We start from the raw sequence: 19,570 nt of genomic DNA, 5'->3' as shown, positions 1-19,570 counted from the left end.
CTAATCGATCCGATCGTAATTTAAAGTTTAAAAGAATCACATTTCGTTCATAAGTGGATCCATTCAATCACTGTTTTCTTTTTTATAAATGAATTATGGTTGCATTGTTTACTTTTATTCTTCCCTGTGATTTTCATTGCCGTAAACGCTCCGATATCCGAGCCAAACTGTATCAACGATCTCGTTGCCACACAACACACGGCTTAGTTGATGCAGCATGTCATGCCTTAAATTTCTCCCGCCGATAATTATCCATTATTCATATTTCGTCCCTCTTTAAACAAAAACGATTCTGGCTAGAACATGCGGAGACAGCTGTCTTGCTGTCTTGTGTGTGTAACTTTTGTGTGTAGATTCAGTCAATGTGTGAGTATGCTTCGATTCCTTTGGAAGTAAGACTTTGGCCCAAAACGTATGCCAACACAATTTTCGTCGTGCCTGCTTGTTATTCGGTGTGCGAATAGCTAGCTAACCGTTTCGCAGTTCAGTTATTCCTTCATAAAGTGTATTGTAAGTAATAAATAACCCACTGCACTTCGTGAGAAATAATGATGTAGGGAATTACAAAACCAGAAGCCAAAGCAAAAACTGACATTCATTACGCCACATTAAGATTGTGCGTAACACAAACAGGGGTTCTCAATGCTACAACCAAAGGTTTTGATAACTTACCCAGTGATATAATGTGTCTGAAAGACAGCAAAGTAAAATTTGAAACTAAACTGAAAACGTTCCCCTTTTACAACTCCTCCTATTCTGCAGGAGACTGTCTATTATTGATGTGTAAATACCGATGGATAGGAATTACTGAGTAATATCGGTCTGTGCTTAATTAAAAAGCAAAGAAACTAATAAATGATCAACATGAGGCATATTTTAAAAACCTAGTGCTAATATAAAATGACTTATCCATATCATTACATTTTACTGTGTAACTGGTACATAGAACATGAAACTAATTAACTAACTAACTATTGGTATATGACATAGCATGGTATAGATTTACATACTCTGAAAACTTCAAAATTAAATTCAAATGTAAAATGAAACAGATAAAAAAATGAACCTACATTCCATTTGTGATATGCTTAGTTTTTGCTGAAAAACTGACTGTTACCGGCGAGAAATATTGCGGGCAAAGAAGAAACTAGGCTGCTGTTGGATAGGTAGGGCTATACGTTACACTAGTTAGGCTATCATTACTGGAAAAAGACTTACATGCATGTTAAAGCAAAATATCCGTTTTACGGGGTCTAACCGTTTGAGGCCATTCCCTTAATCACATTTACAGTATTGGCCATTGCTGGAACGTATTTAAAAAGTTATACTGTTTTTTTTTACTCTGTAATCTGTTATTATTGGTCGCATGTAGAGTGAGGCATCGTGGGTAAGACATCAAAGTGAGAAGATGCGTAAACTACAGTGAAACAAATGCACTGACGATCTAATAATACAGAACTCTGTTTTGCATGAAGGTATGCACTTCTGATTCTTTGACATTACTACATTCGTGTACTTTGTTGCTATGCACAAGATATGATAGCATAAATTGTTTCTTTCCTCATTATATACGTTTATGGGCTAGCAAAGAACACAAAAGAAGTTTTTTTTTAAAACGTGAACAATAAAAATGTTGTGCATACGAGTTGAAAGCTGAAAACGCAACGAACAAGAAGTAGTACCAGTAACAAACAAACACTGGCTTCCGAGTTCCAGCTTCATTTGCTATCGATACAAATACAGCAAAAGCGGAAGTAAATGAATAACGAAACTATTCTTCTCGCATCACTTCATTCTCTTCTTGCTTATACGAAACACATCACATTAACGAGCAAATACGCATTCAAGAATAGGGAAACGTTTGATAATGCCTTCCTGATACTATGCTATTCACGTAAGCACTGTAGTTTGTAGTATTTAAAACAGCTGTTGCGTGCCCACGACAGACACAGTGAACAAGAAGCAATCGTAAACAATAGTCTGCTAAAGATCTGGCACCCTCTCCGTTCTTTCTTTACCTCCATGGTAACAATCGTCTCACATTACGTCCTACAAACCCTGAAGTCACTTTGACACGACAAGCAATATCGACTACATGCTAGGTTTTGATATCGACAAATATAGTATGCTAACCGCGACATGTCACAAATATCTTATGATTAAGTCGTAGCCGGCCGCGGTGGCCGAACAGTTCTACACACTTCCGTCCGGAACCGCGTGACTGCTACAGTCGCAGGATCGAATCCTGCCTCGAGCATGGATGTGTGTGATATCCTTATCTTAGTTGGGTTAAGTAGTTCTAAGTACTATGGGACTGATGACCTCCGATGTTAAGTCCCATAGTGCTCGGAGCCATATGAACTAAGTCGTAGCGTAATGGATAATGTCGAGGTCTATGGCGCCGAATGTTGTAGGTTCTCATCCTCCTACACGCATAATATCTTTTTTCGATCTTTTATTACAAATGTAATAAAAGTATGTTCTGTAATCTTCGATGTCATTTAACATCCCCCTCTGCATGGTCAACGACGGATGATATGAATAATTGGCTATTTATTTCAGAATATGTGGCGATTTCCGAGGGTGTGGCTAGGTAGGAACGTAAGAGCACAGCTGAAATTGGTTCTGTGAGCAATAACATCATACTCTTCCTTATCACAAATATTTCGTAACACTCATCTCACAAGACTTCCTAAAAACCGTTGGCCTGTTACCAAGGCGAGAGAAACCCCTACCTAAGGACAACAGAAGTCGCCAGCAATTACTGCGGTTGTCGATATTGCGTGGACGCCAAAATGACGTCACATTTGCAGGAAGCGTTGTATAAAGGGTGTTACCCCAAAATTCTGTGTACCTAAGAGCAAAACAAAGCAAGTTCAGAATCGGGGAATCCGCTGTGCTTACGAATTATGTGGTTGACTGTTATGGGTGGCATATGTTCAAATGCCAGGCAGTGAAGACATAGAGCATATTTCCTTTGGGAGCGCAGACGTGAAATGAGGGATTTTCATGGTTTAACGAGGTGAAAACTCTTGTCTCAGTTGAGCAGATTGTCTAGCAATTGTATTTCCAAGGTGTCCTTGACCACTGAAACTCACTGAAAACTCTTATTTCAGTTGAGCAGGTTGTCTAGTAATTGTATTTCCAACGTTTCCTTGACCACTGAAACCCAGTAGAATTAGGCTGAGGCTAGTTTCTTGACTTCCCCGTAATCGATGGAATGTCCAGTGCAAATACAAATTTCGACCATTGAAGATTTATTGAGCTGTAGAAAGCGGGTTGATAGCAGCTGTTCAGTGCAACGTTCTTGTATTTCCTATGTACGTTTTACCATACTTGCAAGGATTTCCATATGTACACCAGTCTTTCGTAAAAGCAGATCATCATTCACAGACTGCAGAAGACCTTGCATCTTGGTCAGTGGAACATAAATCACATACACTTTATGCTCCTTCACCATTCTTGCAATTTTTGGAGCAATATTTCCTGCACACGGTAAGAAGGCTATAGGCTTTCTCTTCTTTGGGTTGTCTGGTGTTTCCTCTTGCAGACATATCTTAATTTGGTGTTCTTGACCAATCACGTAATGCGATTTTGTGGGCAGTGAGGAGACAGATGTAATGGGTTGGGTTGGGTTGTTTGGGGGAAGGGACCAGCAAGGTCATCGGTCTCATCGGATTAGGGAAGGATGGGAAAGGACGTCGGCCATGCCCTTTCTAAGGAACCATCCCGGCATTTGCCTGAAGTGATTTAGGGAAATCACGGAAATCCTAAATCAGGATGGCCGGACGCGGGATTGAACCGGTGTGCTCCCGAATGCGAGTCCAGTTTGCTAATCACTGCGCCACCTCGCTCAGTAGAAATAATGGGATAGCGATATACACATATACACTAATGAGTAAACACTATGACACCGACGTGCTATCGATTTAAACCCGTGGAGGCGACAGCAGCGTCACCTGGCGAGGAATGACTGTTAGTCTACGATCGCAGGTTCGAATCCTGCCTCGGGCATGGATGTGTGTGATGTCCTTAGGTTAGTTAGGCTTAATTAGTTCTAAGTTCTAGGCGACTCATGACCTCAGAAGTTAAGTCGCATAGTGCTCAGTGCCAACTGTTAGCCAGACACACACAGGGTGCGTGTAGTATCAGTGAGCGTGCTGTCCGTTGTAGAACGGGGAAGGCGCGCTGTCTATCTGAGTCTGACTGAGGGCAGATTATGACGACCCAGAGGCTCAGCGCAATCATTTCGGTAACAGTACGACTTTTCGTGTGTTCGTGGAGTGCTGTGGCGAGTGTCTTCAACACGTGGTTAAACCACGTCCAGACATCATGGGGTTGTGCGGACAACCTCATTACTTATGTACGACGTCGCATGCTGGACAAACTGGTAAAACAGGACAGGCAGGGAACTGCTGCCGAACTAACATCAGACTTCAGTGGTGGGTAGAGTATAACTGTGTCTGAACACAAACACACAGTGCAGCGAACACAACGCTCCTACCGATGGACCTCAGCAGCTGCCGAGCCATGCATGTAGCAATGTTAACAAAATGACACCTACCACTGAAACTAGCACGCGACCATCATCACTGAACGTTGGCACAGTGGCAGAGTGTTGTATGGTCTGATGAACCATGATATGATCTTCGTCATTCCGATGGGAGGGCGCAAAACCATCATCTTTCAGGGGAATACCTCCTTGACACCTGTGCTGCAGGACGGAGACAAGCTGATGGTGGCTCCATTATGCTCTGGAAAACATTTGTGTGGGCATTCATAGGTCCAGCAGAGCTCTTGCAAGGCTCCATGACAGCCAAGGAGTATCGTACACTGGTTGCAGACTACGTACACCCCTTAATGATGATCATGTTTCCCGACGGCAATGGCACCTTTCATCAAGATAATGCGCCATGTCAAAAGGCCAGGAGTGTGATAGAGTGGTTCGATGAGCACAGGTGCGAGTTCCAATTGATGTGTTTGCCACCCTGCTCACCAGATCTGAACCTGATCGAACACATCTGTGAACGTGATGTCAGAGGTCAACGCCCCATCGCCGTAATTTATGGGGATTAGGTGACATGTGTGTGCAGATGTGGTGGCAACTCCCTCCAGTCTCCTACCAAGGCCTCATTGCCACAATGCCACGAAGCGTCGCCGCTGTTCTCTGTGCCAGTGGTGGATGTACCAGCTTTTAGGTAGGCAGTTATAATGTTCTGGCTGATCAGTGTATACAGATGTCCGCCCCCGGTGACAGAGTGGTCAGCGTGACGGATTGTCAGTCCTATGGGTCTGGGTTCGATTCCCGACTGGGTCAGGGAATTTTCTCCGCCCAGGGACTGGGCGTTGTGCTGCCTCATCTTCATCCTATCATCCTCATCGACTGCAGGTCGCCGAAGTGGCGTCAAATTGAAAGACCGGCACCCAGCAAAAGGTCTGCCCAACGGGGGACCCTAGCCATAGGATTAAATAAAGGTGTATACAGATGACTGTAGTGCTGTGTACACAAGGTATAGAAGGACAGTGCATCTGTGGAGCTGTTAACTGTACTCAAGTGATGCCTGTGAAAATATTACCGATGTGATTGTGCCCTCAGGATGGGAACTGCCAGACTTTGAACGCGGAATGGTAGCTGGAGCTAGACACATGGGACGACATTCCATTTCCGAAATCGTTAGGGAATTTAATATTCCGGGATCGACAGTGTCAATACTGAGCCAAAAAGGGCAAATGTGAGCGAATACTTCTCACCATGGACAAAGCAGTGGCCGACGGCCTCCACTTAACGACTGGGGGCAGCGGCGTTTGCGTAGAGTTGTCAACACTGAGTGAAATAACCGCAGAAAGCAGACCGCATCCGTTAGCACAGTGCGGTAAAATTCGATGTTAATGGACTGTGGCAGGAGATGACCGACTCGAGTGCCTTTTCTAACAGCATGACTTCACCTGCAGCGCCTCGGTTGTGGCCTAGACTGATGGAAAACCGTGGCCTGGTCATATGAGTCCGCATTTGAGTTAGTAAGAGCTTGTAAGTGGGCTGTTTAGGTTTTTATGTTGGTAATGCCACGTAGCGCTCTGTATGAAAATCACTGATTGCTGTGTGCAGTCTGTGGTTGGTTGGACTCATTGTTGGAATATTCGCTTGTGTATTGTTGGGCAGTTGGATGTGAAACGCACGTAGCGTTGGGCAGTTGGAGGTGAGCCACCGCAGTGGTGGACGTGGGGAGAGAGATGGCAGAGTTTCGGGAGCGGACGATGTGGAGGGGTGTCTGTCGGAAAAAAAAGTTTGTAAGATTGGATGTCATATATATATATGACTTTTGAACACTTTTAAGGTAAATACACTGTTTGTTCTCTATCAAATTCTTTCATTTGCTAACTATGCCTATCAGTAGTTAGTGTCTTCAGTAGTTGGAGTCTTTTATTTAGCTGGCAGTATTGGCGCTCGCTGTATTGCAGTAGTTAGAGTAACTAAAATTTTTGAGAGGTAAGTGATTCATGAAAGGTACAGGTTATTGTTAGTCAGGACCAATCTTTTGTAGGGATTATTGAAAGTCAGGCTGCGTTGCCCTAAAAAAAATTGTGTGTCAGTTTAGTGACGATCAGAATAAGTAAAGAGAGAAATGTCTGAGTACGTTTACTCAGCTGTTTTAGACGTTTCAATCTGACGGTAGGTTTCAATTGTGGTGCAGACCCCACGAAGCCATGGAGCCAAGTTGTCATCAACAAGGCACTGTGCAACCTGGTGGTGGCTACATAATGGTGTGGGCTGAGTTTGCATGGAATGGGCTGGATCCTCCGTATGTTATGCTACTTGGAGGCCGTTTGCAGCCACTCATGGACGTCATGTACCAAAAGAACTATAGAGTTTATATGGATCACTATTCCTTGCGATTGGTTTGAAAGAAGTTCTGGATAGTTTGAGGAAAGATAAAGTCGCTCCGATATTCCAACCTAATTCCAATCGAACATCTGTGCAATGTAATCGAAATGTCAGTTCGTGCGCAAAATTCTTCACCTTCAACACCTTCGCAGTTATGTATGGCTATAGACGCAGCATGGCTCACTGTTTCTGCAGGTGACTTCCAACAACTTGTTGAGTGTGTGACACGTCGAGCTGCTGCACTACACCGGACTAAAGGAGGCCTGACAAGATACTAGGAGATTAGAAGGTGTCTCAGGACTTCTGTCAGCTCAATGTCTGTCTCTATGCCAACGCCTAAGTGTTGTTGCAGTTCTCAAAACGAATATATATATCATTCTCTTGCAGCTGCTCGTAGCTCAATTCAAAGCTGACAACAGCGCTGCCAAGAGCCAGCGACCTTCCTTTGACGACTCTGCTATTCGGACTACAAATTTACTGTATGGGCTATGGCTTGGTGGCGTCTCCCACCAGTCCAGCTAGGTACAGAGACGTAACTTGTTGCAGATGTTACCACCAAACAGAACGGGTAGTCTTTTTGATGTAAGGGTAAGGGGATATAACTTTTGACGCTAGATGCACAGGTGCAGGGGCTTTACCCTTTTCTCTGGCAAAGAACTGTTTTGGTCCCTGGGTGGTCGACCGGCCTGCACAGCTGCGTGCTAACGCACCCTCCTACAGATTTTCCAGCGGGCTGGTTGCCTCCACCGAACAAAAACTCCTGTGGCCGTCGTGTCTTGAATGTTTGTGTACGCCAGCGTCGACTTTTTAATCTCAGAGAGCACTTGCGATTTATTTATTAGATTTGCATATTGATTAAATGGAAATATGTAAAACTGACTGTACCCTATCGAGTTGGGGCTCGAATGAAACGTCTTGATTCGCAGAATACGATTGTGAGGTCGGAATATATCAGAAATGAAGGTCAGGAGAGCACGCCACCTTACAATGATTAGAAAAGTTAGTCCTTTGGAAACTACAGTACAAGTGGAACACGTCCTAACTGGCTAGGTGCCACTGCCAGGGAGTGTATGTTAATTGGAGGTGAAGCCCTTCAGCTGTCTTTAACAGTCAACACATCGTTCCTCTACTATTATCTGCATTGGCTATAGAGAGCGAGGGCAGACTGTCAGCAGGTCACACCCTTATCTAGTATGGATGGTCTCTTAGATCGCTACAGTTTTTTGTCTTGTAATACTTCACACATCCCTGTGAGGTGAAGTACACTCTTACGTGAACTTTCCTATTGGATGGCAAGTGACACATGCTAGAAATCTGTCATTGTTGCTGCGATTTGTTTCTTATTTTTAGGCCTTGAGAGGACTCATAGATGTGCCATAGTGTTCGCATGCCGTGTTTTTGTCGAACGTTACAGTTTCTCCATGGTGAGAAAAGCTAATCTTCTACATAGCGTTTTCGATGAAAGAGGGATGTGTGTATTCAGGAATGCCTCAGTGAATTCTCAGATGAGGAGTTTGATGAAAGTGATAATGACCCTGATTTCTAGTATTTAGTGATCGCGTACTAATTTGGAGAAGGAAACTGAAGGTCATGAAGAAGTGAAACGTGGTGATGACTGAGAAGCGTACTTCTTCGGTAAGAACACAAATATGTTTTCGATGGAGAAAACAGAACTCGCTAACTAATATAAGAACAAGGCATCGCAATATTGTCTTCCAGCTCCCTCGTCTTCAAAAAATTCCGGAAGTCTCGGAGAAAACTTGTTGTTATGGAGATATGAGCCTCAAATACAGAAATATATATATATTTTTTTTGAGAAACGAAAAACATCAACCCTTTGTTATCCTTGTTTGACGTAAAAACGAGATATGCGCGTCAACATTGTGGTGTTCCGGTTTGCTTGAAGAACGACAGAGGGTCTGTATGAAACACATGCAGGCTGAAAGCAATTACAATCCAGTTCAGTTCCTCAGAAGAATACGGAAGTTAATTACTTTATTCTTGATTTTTAAAATAAAAATTTGGCATAATTTCAGCCATGGTAGTATCAAGTGGTGGAATAATCGCCCTAAGGTTGAAATGATATTAGTAAACTGAAAATGATTCCAAATACAATTTGTCATAATTGAAATGCGTTTTTCCGTACAGTTATGTTGCGAATGTGTAATACTATCTCCCCGATGATAATTGGTGGGTGAATAGAGAGGTAACGATGTGTTGTTATTTTAGTAATACATAAAATTAAAATAAGCTGCCAATTTTGATGTGTTCTAGTATTCAAAGTGTTTTAAATTCTGCTTTGTTTAAAAAACGCAAATTTTCATAAAATTTGTTTCCAAGAAGTGTAACAAACAACAGAAAAGTCATGAAAATATATATTCACCAAAACAGAAGTTTTATACATAAAAAATAAAAAGGCAGTGTGAGAGATCATTCCATACTAATGGTGGTCTTGCCAGCATTCACAGTAGCTATGGGTTAAAATGAACACACAACAGCTGAACCAATGATTTTACGTGGCATGTAGGACACAATAAATTATGCTTGAATGATTCAAGAAAGTATTTTAAGCAAAGTTGGAGATGGTTATTAAGCTGGCTCGACGAATTACACATTTGGCCATAAATAATACATGTATGATCGCCCGTAGCTTCTGTGGGATTTGCGGATGGCAAATAGAATATGGCTCAGTTGAACCTCTGTAATAAATACAACACAGCACACAAGACGCTAAATATCCTACTGAGGAGCAGAAGTAATAGTTAGGGTTATCTGACAAGACCAACACACTAGTAATTCTGTTACTTAGAACCTGCGTTTCTCCTAGGGAGCAAACATTTTCACCACCTTGAAGCTGGATGTTTAAAGTATTGCGAGATGGTGTTTATTCGAGGATGTACCATTCAAACTTTAGATAACATATATGATGTATTCCATGTGAAATTCAGTTACTAAGTAGGGTGACTACGATGTATTTCTCTTGAAGTTCAGTTAGTAAGTAGGGTGAGCAGTTTGTTACGCTACCAAAAATTGTTAGTACAGATATCCAGGACACAACCGACATTGATAACAGTCACTGTCCAGTAATGAAGTTGAATGTTAGATTGTTTAGACGAGAATATTACGCTTCTCTCTTATTACAGTTCCTGTTAAAGACAATTACACTCCTATGGTTCATTTAAGTGGGCCCATCATATACATTGCTGAGCCCAACATTAGTTTAGTTCACGGTACTTATTGATCACATCACGGCTCTATTAAAAAGTGCATTAATGTAGATTACAGATTTCATCTGAAAATAATGACGTATTACAATTTCTGAGTTTCGCAGTTAAATGTGCACGTGTTGTTGCGTACTGAATGCACATGACTGTGGGGTGAACCAACACTGAGGGTGCACTCGAACGTAGACATTACTCGAGTACTTTTCAACTATCGACTGGCAATTCTGAGTGACGTCCCAGTGCTTACAGACTGGCGTAAGAGAAAACCGTTACTTTGAGAACTAGGTTGTTCCTTTCGTCTTCAGTACAAATACTGGTTTGATGCAGCTCTCCATGCTACTCTACCCTGTGCAAGCTTCTTCATAATCCTTCTGAATCTTCTTACTGTATTCATCTCCTGGTCTCCCTCTACGATATTTACCCCCACGCTTTCCTCTAGTACTAAATTGGTGATCCCTTGATGTCTCAGGATGTCCCCTACAAAACGACACTGTTTTTCTTCTGTCTGTGAATCTCCTCCGTTACATATGAGAGTGCCATATTGCCAATTATGGTAAATTTCATGAAATCATTAATAAGTATATTAACTAATCAATGCTGTAGGTCATATTGTAGTGCGAAATTAAGGCGCCAAAACTATGCAATGTGGTCAGAAACAGTGTGAAGAACCTGTAAGCGTGTTGCAGGGTGGGCCGTGCTGAGAAAGAAATAAATTCTCTATGGTGTGCCAAGTCAATTAGCACTGAAGTTAGCCAATCAGGCTGCTGCGCACGCAAATTAAAGTGGGCGACCAGACAGTTACCGTCAACTGTTCTCAAGGCCTAGACGACAGAACAGGAGAATTCTCAGCCTTTGGCTCGGATTAGATCCTCATTACCATCAAAAGTGCAATTCTTGTGTCGCTGCCTTATTCGGCTACAAGAAACCAAACGAAGGACATGTTTTGCAACACCGTTTAACGCAGGCCACATGAATTTGTTGGCGCAACGGCCTGGTTGGCTAACTTCAATGCTAATCAACTCGGAAACGGGGAACGTATCGAATTCTTTTCTTGACAGTTGTTACTCAGCACCACCCACCCTGCAAGATTCTTACAAGCTTTGCGCATTGTTCCTGATCAATCCGTATACCTGACGTCCGGAATCTAACAGCAGTTATTACAACATCTGCTCTGTAAAATAGTACTTGCTATGAGCTTTCAAGTTAATTTCTACGGAGATAATAAATTGTACATAATTTAAAGTATTTAGTGGAACTTGAGAATGCTAATCTTTCAGGTGGTTTAGGTCACCTTTCTCAAATATAATTACTCGCTCGTAGGATTTGGCATGTAACGAACTGTAATACTAACTGGAATTAAATGTAACTTTTAATTAACAATGTCCTAATGAAACCCAATTACAAAAATGTAATCAGAACACTTTATATGAGAATCTGAATAATTAATTTAAGTGAAATTAAGTCTAAATAGAAGCGTGAGGTTTTAATATAGTTATTGCATGTCAACGGATAAATAAATTCAAAATTACATGAAAATAAAAAAGTAAGTTATTTACGGGGCTAGAAAAACGTAACAGATGGAGATGATCCATCTGGTACGTCACGATGATATTGCATTTCCAAAGGCACGGGCACTGTGGCAGATACAGCTGTTATGAAATACATGAAATGTATTCACAGTTGTGAATATGGACAACCATCCGTTGTATAATGGAGTGGCTCGAAAACAGATTTTTCGGTTATTGCGAACGGTCCCTTTATTATTAGGTTATCCAAACACGCTTTACGGTCAGACTAAAACTTCCATATGTCGTCAGCCAAGTGTCTACAACTGCCACTTTTACATCCATTACGTATATTCCCATACAGAACAGGCATTTTAACTGAAAGTTGTTTGCTTGGTGTCAATGTACAAATACGGAACTGCAGTACCCGTGACCATCGGAAGTAAGATGCAATATTCCTTCTGACTTGAATGCATATGAGCAAACGTTTTCACTTGTCATGCAACAATGGGCAGATTGTACAATTCATGCTCCGTAGCAATTGCTCCGGTTTGACATTCTCTAGATGCGTGTAGCTAAATGTATAATACTTTTCATATCATTACAGAGTATTCAACAAGATCACTACGTAACTCACATATTTCAGTCTCTTGTAATTCATTCTTGTCTTTATCATAAATGCATGTTAATACATGAAATTTTGTCACATTTTTACCTGATTACAGACGACTTTAGGCAGAATAAGTGAAGTTGTGTCTGTGTTATACCCACCCTCGATTATTGAACAAATAGGTTAATTGGCCAGTGATTTGTGCAATGAATAATACCTTCTTCGGTTACAGACTGTCAACCAGACCAATGAATACCATCAGGATCGAGAGGTTGTACCAGCTTTTGAGGACATCATGGATGTCATTGGTTCTAGAGGAAAGTTCCAGAAGAGATTAAACACTGTTTTCATTTGCTATGGCACAATCGTCGGTGTGCTGAGCTCGCAAATGTACAATTTCGTTATGCAAACTCCTGATCACTGGTGTCACGTCCCTGGGAGAGAGTTCACCAACTTAACTCTTGATGAGTGGAAGAGCGCCACTATCCCCAGGTAAGATATATATTTAGATATAGTCCATGTGATTTTTCTTTAAAAGAAGCTGAGAAAATGCCATCTCTTAAATCAGTAACAGATATATATCAGTAGGAAAGCAATAGTGACTTCCAATCAGATTTGACCTTTGGCTGTCAGGTCGCCTACATGGAGAGACAAATGCATGACGTCATCATATCCTGCCCCCCTCCTAAGCAACGCCCCTCGTAACCCATGCCCCATTCTCCTACTCACACCCTCTCCTCCTCCTTTATTAAGCTATGTTCCCTTTGCAAACCAAACCCCCCTTTTTGGAAACAGGCCTACGAGAGGGTTTCTAAGCCTCACACATATTTAGCTCTCCCAATAACAGCTCAGCATATACCTGCCCAACCACATCCTTAAGCTACACCTCCCATTTTCTTGGGAATGGGTCACTCAGAGAGCTTCTAAACCAATGCACATGCATCTCTCCACCACAGCTCAGTATTTTTCTGCTCAGTTACATTCCTCGACTCCTTCTTAAGTCACATACCACTTCTTTCGAAAAGCCCATTGCGATGGGAGGTACTTAACATTATTCTCGTCCAGTAGTGTTAGCAATTGCATAATGTATGCATGGCGTCGAACATATCTGCGCGATTGCTAATGTTAATCTGTTTGCTGTACTCTGAGGCCCTAAAATGGTGAAACATAATTACTTAAAGAATTTTAAAAGGTATTATTGGCTTAATTTGATATATTTTCTGATTTCGATAAGGCTGTTGCGAGTAGTTTGTGCATTAAAATTTGTCTATTGAACATTCGTAATTTTCTACTGACCTTCATCTCGTAATTTGAAGTTTTACAAAAAAAAGACATGAAGTTACAGCTATTTACACAGCAAAATCAATAACTTTTTTTTGTTTAGCTATATTTGAAAGTATTTGTAAGCGGAACTTAAAAACATTTTTGCTCACTTACTATGTACTATAATTTTGAGGTTCTTAAACCACTCTATTCTAAGTAAAAGGAACTGAATTTTGATGATGCGATGTGGGGGCTGCATCTGTCATTCCAAATAATGTTCAAGGTATGGTGGGTACAAAAAACGAAGTATCATCACCTGAAATTTGTAAAAGTGTTTTGGGAACGGTTCACTTTGGCTTACCTTATTCGAACACTGTTTTCCCCCAAAACTTACCAAGGTTAGAGCAAAGTCTACAAAAAAGCCATGGATTACTCGAGGAATAGGGGTATCTTGTAAAACATAAAGAAAACTGTATCTGTCAATCCGAAACAGTTCCGATGTTGATGCTATAGCACATTACAAGAAATACTGCAAAATATTAAAGACTGTAATACGGATGTCCAAGCAAGTATATTACAAGGAAATGATAGTCATATCAGATAACAAAATAAAGACAATACGGGATATAGTGAAGGAGGAGACTGGTAGAACCAGACATGAAGTGGAACAAATAGCATTAAGAGTAAATGATACATTGGTGACAGATGTGTATAGTGTTGCAGAACTTTTTAATACACATTTTATAACTGTTACCGAAAAGATGGGGTTGTCAGGTTCGCCAGATGGTGCTATGGAATGCCTCAGACCAGAAATTTCAAGCAACTTCCATAATATGAATTTGACCGTCACTACCCCAACAGAAATAATGTCCATCATTAAATCTTTAAAATCAAAAACATCTAGTGGCTATGATGAAATATCAACAAAGTTAATTAAAGAATGTGATTCTGAGCTAAGTAACATTATAAGCTATCTGTGTAACCAGTCATTTATCAGTGGAATATTTCCTGAATGACTGAAATATGCTGAAGTTTTAGCCACTGTTTAAGAAGAGAGATAAAGAAATAGCATCAAATCTCCATCCAATTTCACTGTTGCCAGCATTCTCAAAAATTTTCGAAAAAGTAATGTACAGTCGGCTTTATAACCATCTTATCTCAAGTAACATACTGTCAAAGTCACAGTTTGGATTTCTAAAAGGTTCTGATATTGAGAAGGCTATCGACACTTACAGTGAAAATGTGTTTAATTCATTAGACAAAAATTGCAGGCAACTGGTATATTTTGTGATCTGTCAAAGGCATTTGACTGTGTAAATTATAGTATCCTTTTAAGTAAATGAGAGTATTATAGTATAACAGGAAATGCTGCAAAATGGTTCAAATCTTATATGTCTGGCAGGAAACAAATGGTGTTATTAGGAAAGAGACATGTATCAAGCTATCAGTCATATTCCAACTAGGAATTAATTACATGTGGGGTCCCACAAGGCTCCATTTTAGGGCCCTTACTTTTTCTTGTGTATATCTATGACCTTTCATCAGTAACATTACCAGATGCCAAGTTCGTTTTGTTTGCTGAGGATACAGACTTGCAATAAATAGCAAATCAAGCATAGTCTTAGAAAGATCAGCTAATAAAATATTTGGACAATAATTACTGGTTCCTAGCCAATTCTTTGTCACTATACTTTGAAAACTACATGCAGTTCAGAACTTATAAGGGGTGCCCCTTAAGTATGTGTCTAACGTATGATGACAAGAAGATAGAAGAAGTGGACAGTGTTAAATTCTTTGGATTACAGCTTGATAAATTTTACTGGGAGGAGCACACCACAGAACTGCTGAAGCGTCTTGACAAATCTCTGTTTGCAATGCGAATTTTGTCAGACATAGGGGATATAATAATGAAAATGCTGGCATACTATGCTTACTTTCATTGCATAATGTCACATGGGATTATTTTCTGGGGTAATTCATCAAGCCAAGCTAAAGTTTTTTGGGCACAAAAACGTGCAGTAAGAGTTACATGTGGTGTGAACTCAGGAACATCCTGCAGAAGCCTGTTTAGGGAACTAGGGATACTAACTACTGCTTCTCAATATATTTATTCCTTAATGAAATTTGTCATTAAGAATATATCACTTTTTCAAACCAACAGCTCAATTCATGGAATCAATACTAGAAATAAGAATAATCTTCACAAGGATTTAAAGTCACTTAGTCTTGTACAAAAAGGTGTGCATTATTCAGGAACACACATCTTCAATAACTTGCCAGCAGCTATAAAAAGCTGAACAACCAATGAAATTCAGTTTAAGAGAAGCCTAAAGGATTTATTGGTGGACAACTCCTTCTACTCCATTGATGAATTTCTCAGTAAAACCAACTGATTTGTGTATATATATATATATATATATATATATATATATATATATATATATATATATATATATATATATATAAGTACAATATAACTTCTGCATAATTTCAGTGCAGTAATGTGTTCATTGTAAATGTGTGTGTGTGTGTGTGTGTGTGTGTGTGTGTGTGTGTGTGTGTGTGTAAGTACAATGTAACTTCTGCACCATTTCAGTGCAGTAATGTGTTCATTGTAAATAAGTATTATAGTAGTTGTATTACATTTTTATGACCTTATAAATGAATAAAAAACATTTTTATTTTAATTTCAGTGCATTAGTATTTGTAAAATGACTTTCATATATTGTTCATTAAAAGTGACGATCATTCCACTTGGGACCTGTGGAATGGTACATTAGCTTATTTGTTTTAGTTGTAAATATTCGTCATGTATTGTTTTTTTTCTGACATGTTCCACATCCTGGAGGACCTCCTCACTATGGATCAATTGGAATTAAAGTAAATTTAATCTGATCTAATCTTACCAAACACCATTTTGGGAGGGGTGGATGGGCGGTAATGACAATACAGTACGTTGTGCACAAGAAAAATACCCCAGACGTTATGGACTGGCTGATATAGCTTTTGATTCCTTTAGATTTTAGGTGTACTGGATATTATGTTCCACTGCGATCACAAAAACCAAATTTCATCGCCTAACGTTGTGTTAGAAGTTTTTTGTTGTGAAGACGATAGTGCGTAATGTTCTACATTGGAAAAACTGTAACTGTCGTTGTTTTCTGGCGAATATGAGTTCTTATTCCTATTTTGTTGGTTTTTCCTGTGGAGCCTAGAAAGGTGAAACATTATTATTTACTATTAGGAGTTTCGAGAGAAAGCAGCATCTGTTATTGCAAATAATGCTCAAGAAACAGTGGATACAATAAATTAACTATCATCAACCGACGTTTTTAGAAATTTTTCGGTAATGGTTCCCTTTACCAAACACCATTTTCGGATAAACGATTGCAGGCTTTCAAACAACTACGCACCCTCCGACTCAACGTTGAAATCTTTAAAGTTTTGGCTGGTTTCGTTGTGTAGGGGCTGAGATACGTAGTTGCCACATTACAGACCAAATACTGCTGAGTCTACATTATACGATAAGAATGCACACATGAATCGAATCGTCAAAGGTTTCTATCACTCGGCAGTTGCGAATTATGAAAGTAACATATAAATTTATAAATGAAAGATTGCAATTAAATAAAATTTTCAGGTACTATCTTAACGACTTTAAATGATGAGTACGATAGTAGAAGTACTTTTGAGAATGTGGTATATCTCTGCAAAACACTTATTGGTTTCGATGGCCCAGCAATTAAATAAAATATAAGTTGAATAACAGGGAAACAATAGATTCCTACAGGGCGTAATTAGTTATGAACAACAACACAGCTCGCGAGACATTCACATCTAAACGCACACTACGTCTTCACTGTAGAAGCGACGGAATTCTCACAAGTGCACAAGTCGGCACTGCGAAGTTTCTCTATCTGCCGCGACCACGCGCAAACTGCTCCGCTGTCCTAGTCTTTCCGCCGACTGTGCGTCCGTCGCGCTGTACTGTCCGCATCCAGCACTCACTCCCGTGTGTTCTGTCCCGTACTGTCCACAACCGCCCCTTGTCCTCTCCGGAAACTCGCTTCCATCCAGTCTCCCGATTCACGACCGCTCCAATTGGCTAGCGTCCTCGCGCCACGTCTTCATGCCAACGCACAGTCACAATCATAATGAAACATATACCAAATACTGGATTTACATTTTAATAACTTGAAATTAAATAAATATTCCTATGGCTGGACCATAAACATGCTCTAACACACATTATTAAATACATAAACAATTAAATAAACATATATCAAAAGAAAAGAAGCAAAAGGTAGGCCAAGAGTCTAACATCTCTGTACTATCTAAAACACAGTAAATATTTAACCAATTTCTTCATGAATAGTATATATCGGGTATAAACAAAGACATAGATGAATAAATATATTTATAAGCATTCTGCTACTGTTTTTTCGTGTAACTGTGGAGTACTTATGCATGCCTGTAATTCATACCAATTTAGATTTACACTAATAGCGTTCTAAAGATAAGGCGATCGACAAAATCGGATGAAGAGTTTACATTTTGGAAATTCGTTGCTGGGTGTTACTTGTATAATTCATCGTCAGATACTAATCTTTAAACTAATAAAGATACTGGAAATCTGATTACAGCATCTGTCCACTATTAATTTCTATACGAACTGTGAAATGTCTGCCATTATTTAAAATATCGGGGCGCCAATGTTTCGAGTCTGCAGTAGGTGCAGTGTGGTGGGTACATAAGGGAAACACAACTCTTCGAATCCTCACGTCTTTTGGGGCAGCAACCAACATTCATGAGGGGCACCAATTGGCAGTAATGATTCTGACTGGAAAGCTTAAAGTGACAGTGCTGCTCATGACACAGAAGCGTAACAGAAGAGAATGCACGGTCAGCTCGGACTCTCTGCCGCCATTAAGCTACATCGTGCCAGCTACAAGGTACTGCAGATTACCTGAAAACTCTACCCAATATGCATCTTGGAAGGCAAAATTAAACAGACGTACATACACAGATAATTCTGTCCACCGGCGTTACCTTTCTTATTTTTCGTCATATTCCACACCTCAGCCATCTAAAAATATTACTAACATGACTAGTAGATATCAAAATTAATTAAAAAAAGCAACGCTTAAGAATCTACAACCGATGCAGTTCACGGGTGTCTTTCCCACTGTCTTACACACTAAATACGCTCAACAATGTGACCAAAGCAACGAATTAAAATTTCACAGCTACCAAATAAACTGTTCTACCTATGAAATAACGATCGCTAACGAGTCAGAAACAACCGCTTCCTAATGAAAGTGTCACGACTTGCACACTGCCGTCATTGATTCCATAAAATAAAGTTACGTACCAGTCTGTTTTCTGTTATCTCGTACCTGCTGCACCCGTTTTTTTGTTTCTCACACTTTAATTTTCTCTAACAAGAACCCCTTTAGTGCGAGGTCGCAGGTTAAATCTTTGGTAAGACTAATTTGAAAGTCTTGTGTTAATAATTATGACGTGACAAATAGTGGCAGCTAATGACTCACCATGTACGTTAGGAGAATCACATAAAATTACTATCCAGATGTTGCAGAGATCAACCTTCTATGGGATGTATGTATTACACTTCACAAAAAGGACATCTTTGACATTCAAGAAATTGTCAGAACAAACCATTAACTTGCACCATGAACACAGAATGGAAAATGATTTCAGAAAGGCATCCGCTTTTAAGGAATGCGTATAGAATCATACTGGTGTAACGGCGTGATGAGAGCTGATGGAATGTGATGGTATGTAATAGAATGCGAAACTGTCTGCCTTATAGCTTATGTGAAACTGGCTAAACATTAATGCGTAGTTAGACATAGTGCGATAATACGTGGTTCAGACACGGGAAAAAACATCCAGAGGCTGAATTTGTCATGTTGTTCTAGGTGGCGTGATCTGCAATGCCACGCACTTTTCAGGAGCGATAGTACGCCTTAACGAAGTATGATTCTTATACGGAGACCAAGAATCAAGCGGAAGCAAGTTATTTTGATCAGCTGTGGCCCAAAAGTAGTACTCATACAGTAGCTGT

The 19,570-nt window shown here is 40.2% G+C and overlaps 1 protein-coding gene across 1 annotated transcript in view; it reads left to right on the top strand.

The window, feature by feature from the left end:
* The window catches only part of LOC124605940 (solute carrier family 22 member 7-like), a 132,651-nt gene that overhangs the window by 27,156 nt on the left and 85,925 nt on the right, over positions 1-19,570 (top strand). Inside the window, exon 3 of the mRNA XM_047137899.1 lies at positions 12,455-12,714. Coding sequence (XP_046993855.1) covers positions 12,455-12,714 — 260 coding nt within the window. The remainder of the gene's footprint in view (positions 1-12,454; positions 12,715-19,570) is intronic.

This window comes from Schistocerca americana, chromosome 3, assembly GCF_021461395.2.
Source record: "Schistocerca americana isolate TAMUIC-IGC-003095 chromosome 3, iqSchAmer2.1, whole genome shotgun sequence".
NCBI lineage: Eukaryota > Metazoa > Arthropoda > Insecta > Orthoptera > Acrididae > Schistocerca > Schistocerca americana.
Note: the sequence above shows the minus strand (reverse complement) of the source record. Positions and strands in the feature narration are given on the sequence as shown.